The 22,587-nt window shown below is 36.1% G+C and overlaps 1 protein-coding gene across 3 annotated transcripts in view; it reads right to left on the reverse strand.

Annotated features, from left to right (window-relative positions):
- Positions 1–22,587, reverse strand: part of SLC44A5 (solute carrier family 44 member 5) — a 412,555-nt gene that overhangs the window by 58,254 nt on the left and 331,714 nt on the right. For all 3 annotated transcript variants that reach the window (XM_025392182.1, XM_025392189.1, XM_025392173.1), the window contains one exon: positions 18,966–19,050. In XM_025392182.1, coding sequence (XP_025247967.1) covers positions 18,966–19,050 — 85 coding nt within the window. The remainder of the gene's footprint in view (positions 1–18,965; positions 19,051–22,587) is intronic.

A 22,587-nucleotide genomic window follows, 5' to 3' on the forward strand; every position in this document is an offset into this window, starting at 1 on the left:
CATGGAAATGTTCCACATCATCAGTCCCTGAACACTTTTGATAAATAACCTTTAAAAATTGGCTTCATTATCTATAGACAGCTGAAATATATTCCCCCTCACCCTTAAGTACCTAACTTTTAAAATGTCTTTTTTTCTAATAGTAAAAAGTTGAAATAATCAAACTATCCATCAACAGGAGATTGGTTAAATAGATTTGCATACCCATAAAGTAGAACATTACATTGTCATTGAAAATAATGCTAAAGAACATATCTAATGGATGGTGAAATTTACAATATATCAATTTTAGGAGCCAGGTTACTAAAGAATATTAACATATGATTTGATTTTAATTTATAAAAACAGGTATAACATGAAGAAACAAATTATTACATCTGAATGTTGGGATTATATTGCTTAGTTAATTTTTGTGCTTTTATGGATTTCCCAAAATAAATATACATTACTTTGGTAATCTGAAAAAACATAAATGAATTAAGTGATACTTTCTCTTTGCTGAAAATTATAGCCAGTGCCAGAGTAATGAAGCAGGTTGATATTCATTATCATTAGTTTTGAGTGGTATATTATTCTACCATTTAGCAAGCCATGGTTCTCTTTTGAATCTCAATTTTCTCATCAGTAAAATGAAGATAATACTATTCCTACCTACTTCACAGAGGTGTTGGGAGGGCCTAAGATAATGCACGGTGGACTTAAGACAAGTGGTTGCCCAACTTCAGCATGCACAAGTAAAACCTGAAGTGTTTGTTCAAAATTTTGATTCCTGACTCTTTCCCAAACCTCAAGAGTCCAAATATCTAGATATGGGACCCAGGAATTAGTATGTTTTCCCTAAGTTCCCCAGTGGATTCAGATATAGTGTTCTGTAAACCATATCTTAAGAAACACAGCCCTAAATATTCAGGAAAAATGTTTCCTAACTCTTTGTCAACTCCCCAGTAAATTAATGTGACTACATGCATAGCACAAAATGTAATGGGCTGTTGAGCAATACTTTTCCTACCAACTCAAAATCAGTAAGTAGGATCCAAATCTAAGGATAAAGAAAGTCTTCCACAAGAGACTGGGGCTAGGTCTTTTAATCACTTCTACCTGGTTCCTACTCCTCTCTACATAAGCCAATATTGTGGGGAGGGAGGTGGATCAGAGACAGTGGAGTTGGCAGGATACAACCAATGATTGCAGTTAATAGAACTTTCCCTACCATCCCCACTGAGGAGAGGACAAGTTGGTTCTTCCAAATTCCCAGTTATAGAGGGTTCTAAGAGAATCTGTCATAGAGACTGAAGGTGCAGTAAGAGGGGTAGACCAATATCTCATTTTCTAATTGAACACCTCTTATGTGGCAGACCAGCTAGTCAGTCTTCCATGCCCATTTGAGCAGGGAGAAATGAGACCCAAATAGACCACAAGAGAATTGAAAAAAAAGTCAATGAGGCAGAAAGAGGGCAGCAGTAAAACAGCCCATCATAGTAGGATATGGAATCAATAAATGGGCTTCAGCCTCCCTGGTGGTACCTCACCTGATATTAAGAGACTGTGGAGGTGAATCACCAGGGATGGAGCTGAAAGGGTTTGGAGGAGGGCAAACCAAAGCTGATCACTTACATCAAAGAACTATTCAGTGAGGACTGCCCCAGAAAACGTCCACCTGCACCCCATGAAAGAGCCAGCCCTTGGATGCCTGCCCTAGTGAGTGTTGATGGCTGGTCAGTTATGTCCTAGCCACAGTGACAAAAACAACAGCAAAGCAAGTCCACAGAAACATTCCAGTTCTTTTTTCTTTAGTAAGAAGGGGCAGTAGCTAGGAAAGTAAAACACATCGTCCCTTTTCTTCTTCTACCCCTCACAGCATATTGAATAAGCTAGAACCAAAAAGGAAGAGAGGAGACAGGTAATAGAAGGCCAAGTCCTCTCTCTCACTTCAAGTTCTTTGGCAGAGTCAAACCTGAGCTTGGGGATTGGAAGAAATGAAACTGAAATCTTAAATTGGACTACACTGAACTTTTAACAACAGAAAGTGTCTGAAAACTATGTAATCTGCCCGAAATATCAAAGTGAGAAGGGAGATCTGAAGGAGCACTGTTAAAGGCAATGATATGAGAAAAATAAACCCATTCTAAGTTTGTATTCCACTAAATTCAAATGGCTGAAGAAGCTGGTTATAACTTCATACACAATATGTACAAGGCTACTACTTTGAGATCTCTAAGTGTTAGCTTGGCTATTTCGCCACCCAAAGCAACAACATCATCCACACAGTCTCACAGTGCATGTGATTCAAATTTGTACTTAAGCAAATGAGTAAATTATACATATCATGGATCACTGGGGTCCCTTGGGAGTAGTTAAAACTGTGAATAGTATATTAGTAAGTGCCAAGAGTTCACCATTGGTAAAATTGATTTATAAACTGCAAACTGCTATATAAACTCAAGTTATTCACCAGATTATATTATCCTCAAGGGTAAGGTTTATACCTTATTCATCTTTACATCCCTACGTTGCCAGAACTTAACCTCATACTTGGCCCACTATAGACACTTATCAGATGTTTTAGAATGAATGAGATCAATTCCATAATAAGTTTTTGAAAATATTTATCTCATAGGTTTTCAAGTAAGTCTTAGAATCGTCCTTAGTATTTCAGCACAAATCTACAGTCATTCTACCACAGCCTTTGATATTCTCAAATTTCAGTGGACCACATTTTTTTTTTTTTTTTGGAGATGGTGTCTCACTCTTGTCCCCCAGGCTAGAGTGCGGTGGCATGATCTCGGCTCACTGCAACCTCCACCTCCAGGGTTCAAGCAATTCTCCTGCCTCAGCCTCCTGAGTAGATGGGATATCTACTCAGCCTCCTGAGTAGATAGCCTACCACCATGCCTGGCTAATTTTTGTCCTTTCAGTAGAGACGTGGTTTTGCCATGTTGGCCAGGCTGGTCTTGAACTCCTGACCTCAGGTGATCTGCCTGCCTCGGCCTCACAAAGTGCTGGGATTACAGGCATGTGCCACCATGCCCGGCCTGACCTCAGATTTTTTACCTGCAAAGTAGATGATGGTGATTGCAGCTGAGCAATTCTGTGGAAGTAATTGAGGAAGTAACTCATAATTTAACTTAAATTATATTTCTACCAAGAAATAAAATAGAAACAATAGCAAACCACTAGTTCAAGATGATGTACCAGGCACTTAAGCCTATCTCTCTTCTTTCCTGAGACTCATCGGAATAAAATAGTAAAAGTACCAATAAATGAATAAACCTCAACATACAAGCTAAGAATGTGGATGATGTGATTTGCTCACAATTGTATAGGAGAGTTCAGCAATATTTGGAACATGGGATGAATACTGAAGTGTGCTGAACAATGAATGCACCATACAGGGGTTCAGGGAGGGTGGGACAGAATTTGCCTGTTAGAAATCATGAAACATGCTAGACTGAGTTGAGAGTGAGAAATGTAGCCAAAGCAGAGAGATTAATTGAAAGTTTCTATACAGATTTTCAGTGCAAATCAGAACCACTGTCTTTCTCCCAGACCTCTATGCTTAGAATTCCAGCTTCCAGAAAATAGCTGATAAGCTAAAACTAAAATTGAAAAAAAAAAAAAACTCATAATATTTTAAGAAAGTTTATTATTTTTGTGTTGGGCTGTACTGAACGCCATGCTGGGCCACATGGAGCCTGTGAGCCGTGGGCTGCACAAGCTCGTTTTATGGCATTTTGAAAGCCAGTGCCTGACATCCAGCTTCCTACCAATTTATGCTGTAATGGCATATGACAGTCAACACAGCCCTGTCACCCCACATGGTGCAGAGGCCTCTTTGGTAAGATGACCGACTAACACAGCAGCAAAGCAAATCCACCCAAACCACCCAGTCCTTTTTTCTTTAGTAATGGATAATTATGTAGCATCAGGCATATATTAGGAATCAAAATATAAAAGAGAAAAACTAAACAAAGAAAAATTAAATTATTAAAATAATTAAGGGCACAGGAGGGAACTTTAAAACTTCTAACATATTTAGAGAAATTTAAGCAGATTATTCATAAAATGAAAATGTGATGTTATTGTAAAAGAATAATTGGAGAACAAGAAGGGCTTATAAAGATTAAAATAGAATTGCCAAAATAAAAAAAAAATCAAAAGAAGAGCTGGAAAAAATTAAGAAATTCTAAAATACAGAACAAAAAGTCAGAGATAAAAAATAAAAGGAAAAAAAGAAGAGGCACTGAGACTAATCCGGGAGATCTAAGGTATGACCAACAGTTCCAGAAAGACAACTGGAAAAATGGAAGGGATAAAAATCACAAAGAAATAACAAAAGAAAATTGTCCAGAGCTGATGAGAGTCATAGTTCTTCAGGATTAAGGGACTTACTAAGGACTCAAAGAAAGAATTAAAAAGGCCTCTATCAAATTGTGAGGTTTCAGACCACTAAGAATAAAGAAATGATTTTAAGTACTCTCTAAAAGGAAAAAACTTATCATGATATATGTGAATTACACTGGCATTAGACATGTTGGATGCCAAAAATAATGGAGCAATGTCTTCACATTTCTGAAGGGAATTGTTTTTCAAGCTACACTTCTACAGCTATACCATCAATCAAATATAAAAAGAGAAAAGAAAAGACGAAGAGACAAAAAAGACTCAGGAACCCAGCAAGTTTACTTCTTATGCTTTCTTTTCTTAGGAATGTAACTGAGAATATTCTCCATGAAAACAGGAGGGTCAACAGAAAGAGAGGCAGCCTTGGGATATAGGAAACAATAAATTCACATACTTATACTAAAAATTATTATTTGTATGAAATTAAGTTAACCGGGCATTCTGTACTTTTGTTTCACAAAGCTGATAACTCTAGAAAAAGACAATTTAACAAGGTAGAGAAGCCCCAGAATTAAAGCTATGCAATAGGCCTACAATTTACCAGGTCCTGAGTAAAGGAAAAGGACAGCAGCTCTGCAAGGTAGATCTTCAGAGAAAAGGGGGGGCCTCTGAAAAACAGTATGATTGAGACGGCAGAAAAACACATTATCCTGATGAAGACTATCCAAGAAAAACCTTGTGGGCAAAGAAAAAATTATGCTAGGAAGTCACTATGTTGAAGCAAACTGAAATGTGAGATGATCCTACACTGCTAATGAAGTGTGAGATTTGGCTTTGATATCAAGGACATAGTACAAATAAGACAGCAATGGCCTGACAGTGAATACGGTTTGCATAGTTATGACAAAGCAAAAGTTTTTAAAATCATTTTCAAATTCTGGAACCAACCTACCAATAGAACATGCCAGATTCTGTTGAAGTTCCAGAACTGAACATAAATGGTGACAAATTTGATCATGTAAAATGGTATTTGCAGAAAATGTATTTCCAGAAAGTAAAAGGTGAAAGGGAAAAGGTGGACGGAAGGGTAGGGGGGATAATATCCTCTTACATAAAGATGAGCTGAGACACTGACGAAAGTTAGTAGAACAAGAAGTAGAGGTATTGCATACTATTTAAAGTCATAAAAGTAACCACAAGGAAATCTAAAAGTAGTAATTTAACTACCAAACATGGGTGAAAGGGATCAGTAAAAAGGATAATGTATATGAGTTGGAAATCTTCATTTCCCTTAGCAGTCTGTCAGTGGATATTATCTAAACTTAACAAGCACGAAATAAAATAAGCTTATTATTTAAAGTTCTGTAAAAACAAACTGCCAGAAGAACTAAAACCAGAGAGAGAAGAGATTGTCCCAGCAAAAGGAAAGTGTGGGTGAGGAGTCCTAGGATGAGAGACGATTGCTTTTATTATAAACTCTTCATTACTATTTTGTTTGTTTTCACATGCATATATTATTTTGATTCAAATTTTAAACATTAAACCAAATTGTGTGTGGACACTAGTAGTAAGTTCAATCAAAGAGATTTGTAAGACGCCCTTGCCATTTTGTCAGAGGTCAGTGGATTGAAAACTAAGTTGTTATTGCTTCACATGGCTGCTGAATTGAATGCAAGGCTTAAATGGGAGGCACTTCAAAATGGCTGATGAGAGGCATATAGTATCCACCTTCACTACAAAGAAGAACCAAAATAACAAGTATATAATCACACTTTGAATAGATCACCTAAGCGAGAATGCTAGAATTCAACAGTAAAGTGACAGGAAAGACCTAAGGCATAGAAGGAGAGTGAAGAGAGAAGGCATGCTCAGCCAGGATCAGCTGGGAACCTAGAGAGGCTTTCCAATGCAGGAAAACGGTGAGAGACCCCTAGCGGTCCACATTCCAAACACAAACTACTGCAATTCTAGCCATGGGCGAGCCCCTTGACCCACTCAGGCCCTGAGACTGACATAGAAAATTGCCTGGAGACTGCATAATAGTATTGCTCCAAAGAGAAACTTCTACTGGGTCTTGCACCCCTCCCTGAGGTCTAAGAAGAAATAGCAAGGCGGCTGGCAAGATGGCCCAATAGGTACAGCTCTGGTCTGCAGCTCCCAGTGAGATCGAGATTGACGCATTGACAAATGGGATATAATTAAACTAAAGAACTTTTGCACAGCAAAAGAAGCTATCATCAGAGTGAATAGGCAACCTACAGAATGGGAGAACATTTTTGCAATCTACCCATCTGACAAAGGGCTAATATCCAGAATCTACAAAGAACTTAAATACATTTACAAGAAGAAAACAACCCTATCAAAAAGTGGGCAAAGGATATGAACAGACACTTCTCAAAAGAAGAAATTTATGCAGCCAACAAACATATGGAAAAAAGCTCATCATCACTTGTCATTAGAGAAATGCAAATCAAAACCACAATGAGATACCATCTCACACCAGTTAGAATGATGGTCATTAAAAAGTCAGGAAGCAACAGATGCTGGAGAGGATGTGGAGAAATAGGAACACTTTTACACTGTTGGTAGGAGTGTAAATTAGTTCAACCATTGTGGAAGGCAGTGTGGCGATTCCTCAAGGATCTAGAACTAGAAATACCATTTGACCCAGCAATCCGATTACTAGGTATATACCCAAAGGATTAGAAATCATTCTACTATAAAGACACATGTATATGTATGTTTATTGCAGCACCGTTCACGATAGCAAAGACTTGGAACCCACTCAAATGCCCATCAATGGCAGGCTGGATAAAGAAAATGTGTCACATATATACCATGGAATACTATGCAGCCATAAAACAGGATGAGTTCATGTCCTTTGTATGGACATGGATGAAGCTGGAAACCATCATTCTCAGTAAACTGCAACAAGAACAGAAAAACAAACACTGCGTGCTCTCACTCATAAATGGAAGTTGAACAATGAGCACACATGGACACAGGGAGAGGAACATCACACACCAAGGCCTGTTGGGCAGTGGGAGGTTAGGGGAGGGATAGCCTTAGGAGAAATACCTAGTGTAGATGACAGGTTGATGGGCACAGCAAACCATCATGGCACGTGTACACCTAGTAACAAACCTGCATGTTCTGCACATGTACCCCAGAACTTAAAGTATCAAAAAAAAAAAAAAAAAAAAAAAAAAGGAATAGCAAGGCACCATTTTCAGAGCCTGGAACCTACCATACTGCATCCTGTCCTAGGGCTCAACAACTCTTGTATCTCCACATTCCTGGAGTCCCCACTGACATCCCCTACCTGCAGCCATGTGCTGCTGCTGGCTGCTCTCACCAAGGCCAATGTGCAAGCCATTGGCATAGATCCCAATGCGCCCAGTGGCAGGGCCACCACACATCTACAAGTTCCCTGAGAAAGATTATTCTGTTTGCAGCTGCCACCCAAGGCCAACTTGTGTGATCATTAAAAATTAAAATCATATCAAGTTTCTTCTTAGACCACAACAGCATAAAATTAGAAATCAGTAATGAGAAGTGCTTGGGAAACTATAAATACATAGAAATTAAATAACATGCTTCTGAATGACTGTTAGGTCAAGAAAGAAATTAGGAGGAAATTTTTAAAATGTTTGAAACAAATGAAAATTAAAACACAATGTACCAAAACTGATGGAATAGAGCAAAAGCAGTGCTAACAGGAAAATTTATGGCAATAAACACCTACATCATAAAAGCAGGAAGACAATCTAACAGTCTAACAATGCACCTCAAGGAACTAGAAAAGCAAGAACAAACCAACCCAAAATTAGTAGAAGTAAATAAATAAAAATGAGAGGAGAACAAAATAGAGACTAAAAAACAATGGAAACAATTAATGAAACAAAATTTTTATTGAAAAAAATAAAATTGATAAACTACTAGCTAGGCTAACCAAGAAAAAGAGAGAAGATCCAAATAAATAAAATCAGAAATAAAAGAAGAGACATTACAACTGATACCACAGAAATGAAAAATGCTATCAGAGACTGTTATGAAAAAACTGTACACAAACAAACTAGAAAAATGGATAAATTCATGGACACATACAACCTACCAAGGTTGAATCAAGAAATAGAAAAACCAAACAGACCAATAACAAGTAATGAGATTGGATCAACTATACAAATTTTCCAACCAAAGAAAAGTTCAGGACCAGATGGTTTCACTGCTGAATTCTACCAAACTTACAGAGAAGAATGAAAACCACTTCTCTTCAAACTATTCCAGAAAACTAGAGAGGAGAGAATTCTTTTTAAGTCATTCTATGAGGCCAGCATTACTCTGATACCAAAGTCAGGCAAAGACATAAAAACAAACAAACAAACACACTACAGGGCAATATCCCTGATAAACATAGATGCAAAAATTCTCAACAGAATACTAGCAAACTGAAAGCTTATGTGACTGGGGCAGGGGCTGGGGAGTGAAGAGAAGCTGATTAATGGGTTAATGGTTAACGGGTACAAACATACAATTAGATAGAAGGAATACATTTTAATGTTCCATAGCATGGAAAGATGACTATAGGTAGCAACAATGTATTGTATATTTCAAAGTAGCTAGGAGACAGGACTTGAAATGTTCTTAACACATGGAAATGATAAATACTTGGGTGACAAATACACCAAATACCCTGACTTGAACATTACACATTTTATGCATGTAACAAAATATCACACGAACCCCATAGAAAGGTAAAAATATTACATATCAATTTTTAAAAATCTTAAATAGAAGAGCATTGTCCCCTTAATCTTTTGTTTTCTTATCTTAACCTCATGGGGTCACGTATTTCAGTCTTGGTAATGGGGCTGCGTCAATGTTCAAAGTAATTTTAGCACGTTTACAAGCTGAAGTTTTTGTAGTAGCCAGTAGGTGGCATCAAAAATCAATCAAGTTCTTGCTTTTTTTTTGTGGAAATCTCAAAGAAAAGGTCTGTACCTAAGTGTCATGAACAACTTTCCCAGAGCTCAAGAGGCAGAGAAAGTTACACACAACAACAAAGCACTCCGTTTTCCTTTGAAGTCGCTGTTTCATCTCTTTTGACACTTAAAAAACCACTGGTGTTTCTCCTAGAGTCTTTTTGGTTAGATGAAGCACAAAAGGCCAAAAGCTACATCTCAAATATCACACCACCTCTAAACATGGACTTTGGGCTCAGTTATTAAGGAATGTCTTCCAGAGCTGGGAATCAAAGGATTGCTTAAACACATCATGACAATTGTTAAAGTCTAACAAGTAAGTTACCCTATTTTAGAGCTGCCTAAATTTCTTACACATCCTAACATAGATGCATTTCATTTTGGCATAGAAATACACACACACACACACACACACATACACACATTTATTTGTAGTGTTTTAGAACATGTAATGATACTTTTATGAGCTATGCTATGTTTAAGATTTTTAGGCCTGGGTTAAACAAGTAAAATGGAAAGCCAAGTTCACTGCAACTGTGTGTAGCCTAAACAGCACAAGATTTAGGGTTAGAATGTGCTACCTTTGCTATTTAATAGACAGTTGAAACTTAACAAGTATTTTAACCTTTCTGAATTTTAGTTTTCTAAATTTCCAAATGATAGTAATAATAGTCAGACTCACTTAGTGTTGTTGAGGACCTGATCAGATCTTTAAGCTGACCTCCACTTTGGGAGCAAATCATTCTTGTCTGTGTTATCCCTTTTTTCTCATTCATTTAACAGTGAATTTACTGAGCACATATTGTAATGCCAGACAATGCTGTAGGTTCTGAAGATACTACAGTGAAAAAGGCAGAGAATGGCCCTGATCTCAAAGAACTTTGGGCCCAGCCCGGGAAGATAAACAAAGCTAACCAATTAATAACAAGGATAAATTCAGGCAGTGATAAGTATCTAAGACAGTAAATCAAGATCTTGTGCCAGAGACTAGGAAAAGGAAGAGTGAAGGTGAGTGTGGCTGCTTCAGATGAGATTGCCAGCACTATACTTTAGACTTAAGATAGCACACTGCACCTAACACAATAGATTGAATCCATAGCTTTCTTGACTTTGTCTCTGAAGACCAAGAGACTCTTGAAGAAGAAATCTGTGTCTTATTTGCTCTAGTATATTGCATAGTGACTGGTCCATTGGAGGACCTCAACAATATGAAAATGCTTTATAAATAGAAGGCCAATGCATGCTTCTCCTATGTGACTGTTCTCTCATTTAATTTTTGCTTCATTACCAGGAAATTAAGATTGAGGTAGGTTGTGTTCCATGCCCATGGATCAATGCTGTAAGGAGGTAAAGTCGGAATTTGACTCCAGGGTACATATTCTTTTGAGAGAATGTTTTTTTTTTTTTTAAATTTTAAAGGGGCTTTAATTAGGAAGACAATCTATTGTCTCAGCATATTTATTTCTCTTTTAAATGCTTTAATTTTGGAAAATTGGAGGAATACAAAAGTAATACACATTTTGGGTAGAAACTTGCAATGCATATAAACATACAAGAAAATAAAAATACTCATAATTATCTGTCATGATTCTATGATATCTGCCATTATTTTTATTTTTACTTTTTCAAACTCAGACAAGGTCTGGCTCTGTTGTCCAGGCTGGAGTGCAGTGGTGCAATCTCAGCTCACTGCAACCTCCATCTCCTGAGCTCAAGCCATCCTCCCATCTCAGCCTCCTGAGTAGCTGGGACTACAGGCACTCCATCATCCTCAGCTAATTCTTTTTAAATTTTAATTTTAATTTTTTTTTGGTAGAGACAGGCTTTCACCATGTTTCCCAGGCCGGTCTTGAACTTCTGGGCTCAAGTGATTGGTTTGCCTCAGCTTCCCAAAGTGCTAGGATTACAGGCATGAGCCACCCTAGCTGGCCTAATTTTTAAATGAAAAAACGCTTAATATTTTTCTGCATACATGCTTATTGTGAACCATTGAAACAGCTCAAGAAGGTAAAAGGAAGCAGCAAGAATGTTCTTTTAAAAATGTAAAATGGATTGGGTCACTCTTGCTGAACACCTTTCTATGTCCTTCTCTGCACTGATAAATAATCCAAATAGTTTATCAGAGTCCATAGGACACAGAAAATATGACTTCCACCTGTTTCTCAGACATCTGCTCATTCCACCACTCTCTTTATTGGCTATATTTCGGCCTCCTGGCTTCCTTCTAGTCCTAGTCCTGGAGTATCAAAAGGTCACTCATGCCTCAGGACGTTTGCACTTATTGCCTCTGGTTTTGAGTGCCCTTCCCAGGGTTTTTGAAAGGCTGGTGTCTTCCTGGTCTTCACATCGTAGTTCAGAAGTCACCTCCTCATGAAAGTGCTTCCCTAACCCCATAACCACAAGGTAACTACCTCCCATTGCACACCAATCATTCTCCATTAGGCCATCCGCTTTGTTTTTTTTCTTCATAACATTGATCACTATTTGAAACTATCTTGTTATTTACATTTTTATTGAGAATCTCCCTTTAACTTAAATGTAGGCTTCATGAGCACAGGTAGCTTGTTCATTGTTTTTACTATAACCTCAGCCTTTAGAAAACTGTCTAGGATATAATAGGGGCTCAGAAATATGAGAATAAAAATAAAAATGTAATCTCATAATTGAAAATAATTACTGTAAGCATATGTATATCCACTCAGACTTTTTTCTTGCATATGTTTTCATATATGTGAATATAAAGTACAAAAGTGTACAAATATACCCACAAAATGAAATTATACTACACATGCCATTTTAATAACTTGATTTCTTGAGTTAACAATATACCATGGGCACATTTCCTTGCCAATAAATATATCTCTACCCAATAATTAATGATTACATGGTATTTTATAATTGACTATACCATAATTCATTTAATCAATCTCCTATTGAGAGACATTTAGGTTGTTTCATTTTATTATTATTATTACATAGTGCCAGTAACATTAGGAAATCTATGCAAATTTCCACTAGATGAGTTTCTAGGATGAAAACTGCTGAATCAAAAAGAACATATATGTTCAGTAAATATTTTATAAAATCTGTTAAATATCATATTACACTAGTGCCAGTAGAAAATGAGGCGATTTTTTCTTCTCACTCTGGCCAACACCAGAAATTTTAATCTTTTTATCAAGCTATAAGACAAAAGTAATATTTTAATTAATTTGCATCTCTTTTTTTAACTGTAGTTGAATTATATTTTTATCATTATTGGCCATTATATGATTTCCTGTTTATGACTTTTACCTACTTTTACATTGGATGATCATTTTTTTCTTTTTGATTTTGAAGAATAGCTCATATAAAAAAGGTGTTGATACATTTGGTCAGATACATGTGTTGAAAACATTTGTTTTTCCTAGATTTCCATTTATCTTTTAACTTTGTTTCCAATGAGTTAAGGTGTATTTATGTGTTGGAATTCCTCAAAATTTCTGTTTTCTGGTTTTGGTGTTATGTTTAGAAAAGGTTTCTTAACCCCATAATCTATAAATATACCCTTGCATTTTCTTCTGTTACTTTTATATTTTTATATTTTATATGCAAAAATCATCAATGCTTTAGTATTTATTTTGGTATAAGATATGAGATAAATATCCAATTTTATTTTATTTTTATGAATACTATTTCAGTTAATTCAATACCATTTATTTAATAATTCATCTTTCTGCTACTGACTTGAAATCCATCTTTATCATATTCAAAATTTATATTTTTAACAGGATTTATTTCTTTCTGGCTTTATGATAGTTACACAGTTATAATAATATTGCTATTATGATGTAGTTACTCCAATATTTTCCCTTGATACCATTTGATATGGTTTGGCTGTATCCCCACCTAAATATCACTTGAATTATAGCTACTATGATTCCCATATGTTGTGGGAGGGAACCGGTGGGAGATAGTTGAATCATGCGGTTGGCTTCCCCCATGCAGTTCTCCTGTTATTGAATAAGTCTCACGAGATCTGATGGTTCCATAAGCGGAATCATTTGGTTCTCATTCTCACTTGTCTGCAGCATGTAAGACATGCCTTTTGCCTTCTGCCATGATTGTGAGGCCTCCCCAACCACGTGGAACTGTAAGTCCATTAAGCCCCCTTTTCTTTATATATTACCCAGTCTCAGGTATGCCTTTATCAGCAGTGTGAAAATGGACTAATACACCATTTTGTACAATAAAACTTATGCTTAAAAATTTGTAATATTGACTGGAATCTTACATTTTTGTAAATATTTTACTTACTACTGAAAGTCCAAATATAATTTAGAGCAATTTATTAAAATTTTAAATTAATACACATTTATCATAAGAATTAGAACAATCCTGACACTTAAAAATGTACATTAGAGCATGTTACAGGATTCAGAAACAAATACACAGATTTATTATTTAGGTTTTTTTTTTAGAAATTAGAGAGGAAATGGGTATATTATTCAACAAGCTATTCTGAAATAATTAACTCAGAAATTTGGGAAGTTTGATTTCCACTTCAGTCTATATACAAAAATAAATTTCTAGGAGATTAGAAATTTAAATATAAGAAAGAAGTCATCCAAATACTAGAGAAATATTGGAGAATGCTATTTTCATGGGGAGGAGGGCAATGATAACTCAGACCCCAGAAACTGTAAGGGAAAATCAATAGAATCAGTTGTTGAACATTTGAACATGATTTTCAATGACTCCATTATATTTCATTAAATTGATGGGCCATAATTTACTATCATTCACATGTTGTTGAATATCTGTGTAGTTTCCAATATATTCTTATTTTGAATAATACTTTAATGAACATGTGTGTGTTGAGCGAAGATTTTCTTTGAAAGATCATTATGTACTGAAATCTGTGCTGTCACATTTTTGTTTGACATAAGTGGGTCACTGGCTTAGGTCTGGAAAACTTATTGTTACAAATGCCCTTTTAAAAATAAACTGTCATAAAGAACTAGAGATTTAGAGATTTGTATGGTTTCTTTTACCACTTGGTGCTCTCTTTGTCCTTCATAGTGTGAAGGTTGCAAAGGTTTTGTGGGCAATGTCTACAATTTTCTGAGTTACTGAAGTAAAAATAAGAATTACCTCCCCGGATCAAAATTTAGCCCAGTAGTCTCTAACAGGCATGAGGAATCAACTAGTCCCCTACACATTTACCCTGACATGATTAGGAATTTGCCCCTCTCCTTAAATTTCTGGGTTTTCTTGATTGTGATAATTCTATTACATGAATTTTGTTAACCATTTTCTAGATCTGTTTTTTCATTTTGTATTTGCATTTAAAAATTATTTTTTAAAATGTCAATAGTTTTTTGGGTACAGATAGATTTGGTTCCATGGATGAATTCTTTGGTGGTGAATTCTGAGATTTTAGTGCACCCATCACTTGAGTAGCATACACTGTACTCAATATGTTTTCTTTTATCTCTCACCTCCTCATAGTCTCCCCACCCTTGAGTCCCCTAAGTCCATTATATCACTCTGCATGTTTGTGTGTGTGTGTGTGTGTGTGTGTCCTTATAGCTTAACTCTCAGTTATAAGTAAGAACATACAGTATTTGGCTTTCTACTCCTGAGTTACTCCACTTAGAAAAATGGCTTCCAGCTCCATTCAAGTTGCTGCAAAAGGCATTATTTTATTCCTTTTTATGGCTGAGTAGTATTCCATGGTGTATATATACAAGATTTTTCTTTATCCACTTGTTGGTTTATGGGCACTTATTTTGGTTCCATATCCTTGCAACTGTGAACTGTGCTGCTGTAAACATGTGTGTGCATGTGTCTTTTTTACATAATGACTTCTTTTCCTGTGGGTAGATATCCAGTAATGGGATTGCTGAATCAAATGGTAAATCTACCTTTAGTTCTTTAAGGAAATTCCATACTGTTTTCCATACTGGTTTTACTAATTTACATTCCCACCAACTATGTAAAAATGTTTCCTTTTCACCACATCCATGCCAACATCTATTGTTTTTTGGCGTTTTAATTATGGCCATTCTTGTAGTAGTAAGGTGGTATCTCATGGTTTTAATTTGCATTTCTCTGATGATTAGTGCGTTGAGCATTTTTTCATATGTTTGTTGGCTATTTGTATATTTTCTGTTGAGAAATGTCTATGCATGTCCTTAGCCCACTTCTGATGGGATTGTTTGTATTTTTCTTCCTGATTTGTTTGAGTTCCTTGTAAATTATGGACACTTGTCCTTTGTCAGATGCATAGTTTGCAAATACTTTCTCCTGTTCTTTGGGTTGTCTATTTACTCTGCTTATTTATTTTGCTAAGCAGAAGTTTTTTTTAGGTCCCATTTCTTTATTTTTGTTTTTGTTGCTTTGTTTTTGGGTCTTAGTCATGAATTCTTTGCCTAAATCAATGTCCAGAAGAGGTTTTCCAATATTTTCTTCTAGAAGTTTTAGGGTTTCAGGTCTTAGATTTAAGTTTTTGCTCCATCTTGAGTTGATTTTTGTATTAAGTGAGAGATGAGGATCCAGTTTCATTCTTCTGCATGTGGCTTGCCAGTTTTCCCAGAACCATTTATTGAACAGGATGTCCTTTCCCCAATTTATGTTTTTGTATGCTTTGTCAAAGATCAGTTGGGTGTGAAGTATTTGGCTTTATTTCTGGGTTCTCTATTCTGTTCCATTGGTCTATGTGCCTATTTTTATGCCAGTACCATGCTGTTTTGGTGTCTATGACCTTAAAGGATAGTTTGAAGTCAGGTAATGAGATGTCTCCAGATTTGTTCTTGCATAGTCTTGCTTTGGCTATGTGAGTTCTTTTTTATTCCACATGAATTTTAGGATTGTTTTTTCTAGTTCTGTGAGGAATCATGAATTGCATTGAATTTGTAGATTGCTTTTGGCAGTATGGTCATTTTCACAATATTAATTCTACCCATCCATGAGCATAGGATGTGTTTCCATTTGTTTGTGTCATCTATGATTTCTTTCAGCAGTGTTTTGTAGTTTTCCTTGTAGAGATCTTTCACATCCTTGGTTAAGTGTGTTCCTAGGAATTTTATTTTATTTTATTTTTTGCAGATGTTGTAAAAGGGATTCAGTTCTTGATTGGATTCTCAGCTTGGTCACTATTGATTGATAGCAATGCTACTAATTTGTGTACATTGATTTTGTAACCCAAGACTTTAGTGAATTCATTTATCAGGTCTAGGAGCCTTTTGGATTAGTCTTTAGAGTATTCTAGCTACACGATCGTATCATCAGCAAACAGTGACAGTTTGACTTCCTCTTTTCCAACTTGCCCTTTATTTCTTTTCTTGTCAGATTGCTCTGACTAGGACTTCCAGGGCTATGTTGAATAGAAGGGTTGCATGTGGACATCCTTGTCTTTTTCCAGTTCTCAGGGGGGGAATGCTTTCAACTTTTCCCTATTTAGTATGATGTTGGCTGTGGGTTTGTCACAGATGCCTTTTATTACTTCGACGTAAGTCCCTTCTATTCCCTTTTGTTGAGGGCTTTCATCAGAAAGCAATGCTAGATTTTATCAAATACTTTTTCTGCATCTATTGAGATGATAATATGATTTTTGTTTTTAATTCTGTTTATGTGATGTATCACATTTATTTACTTGCATATGTTAAACCATCCCTACATCCCTGGTATGAAATTCACTTGATCATGATATATTATCTTATTGATGTCTTGTTGGATTCAGTTACCTAGTATTTTGTTAAGAATGTTTGCATCTATGTTCATTAAGGATATTGGTGTATAGCTTTCATTTTTGTTATGTTCTTTCCTGGTTTTCATATTAGGATGATACTGCCTTCATAGAATGATTTAGGAGTAGCCCCTCTTTTTCTATCTTTTGGAATAGTTTTAGTAGGATCGGTACCAATTCTTTGAATATCTGGTAAAACTCAGGTGTGAATTCATCTGATTTTAGACTTTTTTTGTTGTCAATTAAAAAAATTACTGAGCATCTATTTTTAAAATCTGTATATCTCTTGGAATAATATGCTCCATAGTTACAAGTGGGCAGCATAGACTGAAGTGTCCTTAGCTATGTTTTTTGTTGTTGTTGTTGGAAGTGAGGGTGTGGCTACTTTGGGCTTTTTTTTTTTTTTTTTTTTTAACCATCTAAAGCCAGATTTTATAGAAACTGAATTGGTTTTGAAGAACCAGAAGACCCAGCAGCTACTCCAGGTTTCCACAGAGAAATGAACCAGTGAGAGAAGAGGGAAGTTTTTCTAAAAATGTGAGATTTATGGAGGGTTGCTTGTGTATGTGGTTTATTTTCTTAAGTTAGAAAAATAGACAACGTGCTTTCAGAAATGAAAACTTCTGTTATGGTTACTATTAGAAAGAAATTTGATGGAACATTCTTCCTTGTTTGTTTCAGCTACCCAGGGACATTACCCGCAGCAGCCAAGTTGCCTGGAAAAGGATGCCAAGCATTGAAGACTTTCTGGGTGTGCCCCTCACTTCGAAAGGTGGAATGATTTATCAGTAGACACTGTGACAAAAATAATCCTAACAACTGGACTGTCAAGATTTGTAGCAGCTACTCACACCTCAATCCTCTTCTTTATTTTTTTTAATTTCATAGATTTTTTTTTATTATACTTTAAGTTCTAGGGTACATGTGCACAATGTGCAAGTTTGTTACATATGTATACATGTGCATGTTGGTGTGCTGCACCCATTAACTCATCATTTACATTAGGTATATCTCCTAATGCTATCCCTCCCCTCTCCCCCCACCCCATGATAGGCCCCAGTATGCGATGTTCCCCTTCCTGTGTTGAAGTGTTCTTATTGTTCAGTTCCCACCTATGAGTGAGAATATGCGGTGTTTGGTTTTCTATCCTTGTGATAGTTTGCTCAGAATGATGGTTTCCAGCTGCATCCATGTCGCTACAAGGGACATGAACTCATCCTTTTTTATGGCTGTATACTATTCCATGGTGTATATGTGCCACGTTTTCTTAATCCAGTCTATCATTGATGGACATTTGGGTTGGTTTCAAGTCTTTGCTATTGTAAATAGTGCCACAATAAACATATGTGTGCATGTGTCTTTATAGCAGCATGATTTATAATCCTTTGGATATATACTTAGTAATGGGATGGCTGGGTCAAATGGTATTTCTAGTTCTAGATCTTGAGGAATCGCCACACTGTCTTCCACAATGATTAAACTAGTTTACAGTCCCATCAACCATGTAAAAGTGTTCCTATTTCTCCACATCCTCTCCAGCACCTATTGTTTCCTTTTTAATGATTGCTGTTCTAACTGGTCACACCTCAATCTTCTAATAGCCCATTTATAAGGCATTTTAAAATATAGCTTCTGATAAAATCATTGGTCCAATCTATTCATTATAACTATATTTTTATAAGTAGAGTCTTCATGCATTCTAATAATATGCTGCATAACACTGACATCTTGTCTTAAGTCATATAAAATAAAACTTCCCAACTGCTTATTGCTATCTGTTAGACAAAGGGGAGGGAAGGCCTCCTTTATGAATTTAAATCTTCTTAAGAAGTCTAGTAGAATTACTGTAAAAGTGATATCTAGGTTCCAGTTTAGACAGTAAAATCACACAAAGCAAAGGTGGCCATACTCACTCATTGGGGGTGCCCTTCTGGCCACAAAAGTGGCCCTGGCTGTCTGTAGGATAGGCTGCTCTTCTGGGGTCCCCATGTACCCAGGCTGCAGGAACAAGAAAGGACAAAAATGCTATCAGCAAAAGCTGGCTAAAGGCAGTTTGCTTTGAGATATTAGAATGCACCACTGCAACACACTAACCTCTCCCCTCAGTCACAGATTATTGATTTTCTTCAAAGAATAATTTCTTAATGAAAAGTAAAATAAAATATGGATGAATCAGTCAGAAAGCACATTGCTCTTATTCTCTCAGGATTCAGCTGGGTTGTAGCCAAAACATGAGGTAATGCACTTAGAAAATGACATTTATTAAAATGTGAATTAGAGGGCACATTATAAAAGCTCACTTGGCTAGAAGTCACTTTTTCTAGGGTTCAAAACTAAATGACTTCATAGCAGACCTAATACATTTACAGTAAATAATATGATGTAATACTTTTGAGTTATGCATAAGTGAAAACCATTAAAAAATTCAAAGGAATGAAACTATAATGCCCAATTCAAATTTCCTAGTTCTTTATGATTTTATGTGACATTATAAAAGCAAACAATAGCAACTGCGGAGGCAATATGTAATAAAGACTTACCCTAAGTTTTATCTGATAATCTCAGAGCTTAATAGAAGTATCAAGTGATCTCAAACTTCATGAAAACAAAGGACTTGATTTTCTATGAAGACGATGGGCTCAAACACATCACCCTTATTTTTTAAGAATTATAAAATTAATTTGACAGACCATAGGACCACAGAGAGTAACATACATCGGTCAATTAGGAAACGCTTTCTAATTTTAGTCGAATATTTCTAACTTCTCCAGTTTGACTGATAACAGTTCCTAAAAATTCGGAAAATGTGCTCAGGTCATCTAATGCTTGCCTCTGAATATGGAAACATACCTCTTTGTCCTTTGTTTCCTTTAACATTTGCCCGGCTATCTCCTTCCCCACATTTATTGGATTTGACATTTCACGTTATAATTCAATCACTCTTATGTATATGGCCTGTGTGACTTGGGAAGATTTTAAAAAATCAATTCTGAATGAGAATTTTAATATGGAAGAAAAATTTTTCTCAATAATTTTTCTCATTAATCTAAGACTTTCTTTTTAGTATCTAAGCACTCACAAAAGTCCCCTTTGTCTAATTCTTTCTCCAATGTCATAGAGGCCAAATTGGTTTCATCTTCTAATACCGTCTTATTAAATCTGACTCATTCGGGTAGCTCTCAGCTGCCATATCTTCCCGTCTCTATTTCCCAGAATAAAGAAAGTGGACTACAAATAAGGCATTTAAATAACGAACTGTTCAATGTATGATGCCTCCAGACCATATATTATTACATTCTGCTTCTATATCTTAGTTTGTCATGTTTTGGCTAAATCTAAGAAAGATATTTATTTTACCTATTTTTTCAGTAATATGTTTTTAAAGCTTTATTCTAAAATGTCTTTTTCTTTTTTTCTATACAATTATTAATTCAGAAATGAGCACCCAAAGCATTTGGATTGCTATATTTTCCCTGAGTGAGTCACTTAATTATTTTGAGTTTTGACTTTCTAATTTGTTACTACAGAATGAGTATAATAATACCCAATCCCACAAGAATGTTGAGAATATAAAAGAAGATAATGAAAGCAGAGTGACTAACATGGTGCTTGGCATAAAATATGGACTCAGTAATATTAGTTCTTGTCTTATTTGGGTTTCCCCAAAAGTGAAATCCAAGACAAGAACTTTGATGCAGGTGGTTTATCTAGGAGGTGATTCCAGGAAGCTTAAGTGGGTATGAGGGAGATGAGACGGAAGGGAGCAAAGCCAATCAAGTGCCTGTTAATGAGTGGAATACTGTTGTGGGCAGCTGGGGCTCCATCCCACTGGGAAGCTTCTGCAGAGCAGTGTGAAAGATGTCTGTCAGTAGAAATTGTAAAACTGCCCACCACAGCTGCAAAAAACTCAGTTGGGTCAAGGGGAAGCAGGGTCAGGTATCCCCAGCATCTGCTATTGTTTTCTTTCCCTTTTTCATCATCAATTAATTAACTAAAGGATTTACTAAATGATCACTATGTGTCCCACACTAGAAGTCATACCAATGTGAATTTATGGCAGAGTTCTCAAGAAATACACGAAAAGGGGAGAATGAAGTTTGCAGAAGGTTTAGAGAACAGGTGAGACTTGAGAAGGACTTTAAAAAATGATTAGGATTTGGACATGTGGCTGGAAGTAGGGAAGGATTTATAGATTGAGGAAATAGTATAGTAATAAGAGCTTTCATGTATTAATTGCTCACAATGTGACAGATGCTTTGCTAACTTGATTACACCCATTGTCTCAGCCCAGTCTCACAGCAAGCCTAAAAGGTAGGTGTTACTTTCACCTGAATGGTATAGATAGCTGCAGCTCAGAGTTTAATTTACTACTCAAAATCACACAACTTTAAGTGAGATAAACAAGGTATGAACTCAGGTGTGTTGCTTGCTTTCTATAGCCTGTGGTTTTCACCACCAAACTAGAAAGGAATAATGCTTTCTGCAAAAGGATAGAGCAGGAATGAGCTTGTTAACAGGGGGAAAACAAGGACATCAGCTAAATAAGGATCAGCAAAATGCTCATAACATAGGAAAAGAGATGACAGGCAATTTTGGAGCTTTTGCCATTTGGGGAGAAAAGCTTCATACTTGTGGCGGGGGGAGAGGGGGCATATCTGATTGGGATGGATCTGAGTGTCTGGGGATAAAGGAGAGGGAGATGAAGATGGAAGGGTCAAGAGAAGAATACTCCTTCTTGACTTTCTAGTTTTGAACTGTGGCAGGTGGTTGTGTTTACCGAGCCGCTGCTACACCTCTCCACACAGCTTCTGGCGCAGAAGTTGTGCTGCAGATGGTCTGTGTTTGAATTGGAACATAAAGACTTTGAGCTAAAAGCTACAAAAAAGAGGAAAAAAGGAGATGGGCAGCAGCTATCATTTTGTCCCTCTTAATAAATTAAGGAGCTTCTGACATTTTAATCCCTTCCTTGGAATTTTTCTATTCATGGAATATCCAAAACTATGCTGTCCAATATGGTAGCCACTATCCATGTGTGTATTCAGCACTTGAAATGGCTTCTCCAAATTGGAACATACTGTAAATGAAAAATACACATCATATTTTAAAGACATTATAAACAACAACAAAGAAGAATATCTTAATTTTTATATTGGTCACATTTGAAATATTTTGTTATATTTAAGTAAATAAAATGTATTATTAAGTTATTATTAAATTTATTTTCACCTGTTTCCTTTTATGCTCTTAAATGTAGCTATCATAAAATTTAACCATACAAATGTAATTCACTTTATGTTTCTCTTGGACAGATCTGTTCTAGTGGAAAGAGCAGTGTCAAGGACTTCTTATACAAGGTCATTAAGAGGAGCCATAACATCACCAGTTTGTATGACAGTCATTCTCAAGCACATCATACCCAACACATCCTTTTTATAATAGTTTACAATGCTCCTTGTACAGTCTTGAAGTAATAGTCACAGATAACATATTTCAGCCACACTCATAATTTCCTTTAAAAAGTAATAAAATATCCTA

Source organism: Theropithecus gelada, chromosome 1 (genome assembly GCF_003255815.1).
Source record: "Theropithecus gelada isolate Dixy chromosome 1, Tgel_1.0, whole genome shotgun sequence".
Lineage (NCBI taxonomy): Eukaryota > Metazoa > Chordata > Mammalia > Primates > Cercopithecidae > Theropithecus > Theropithecus gelada.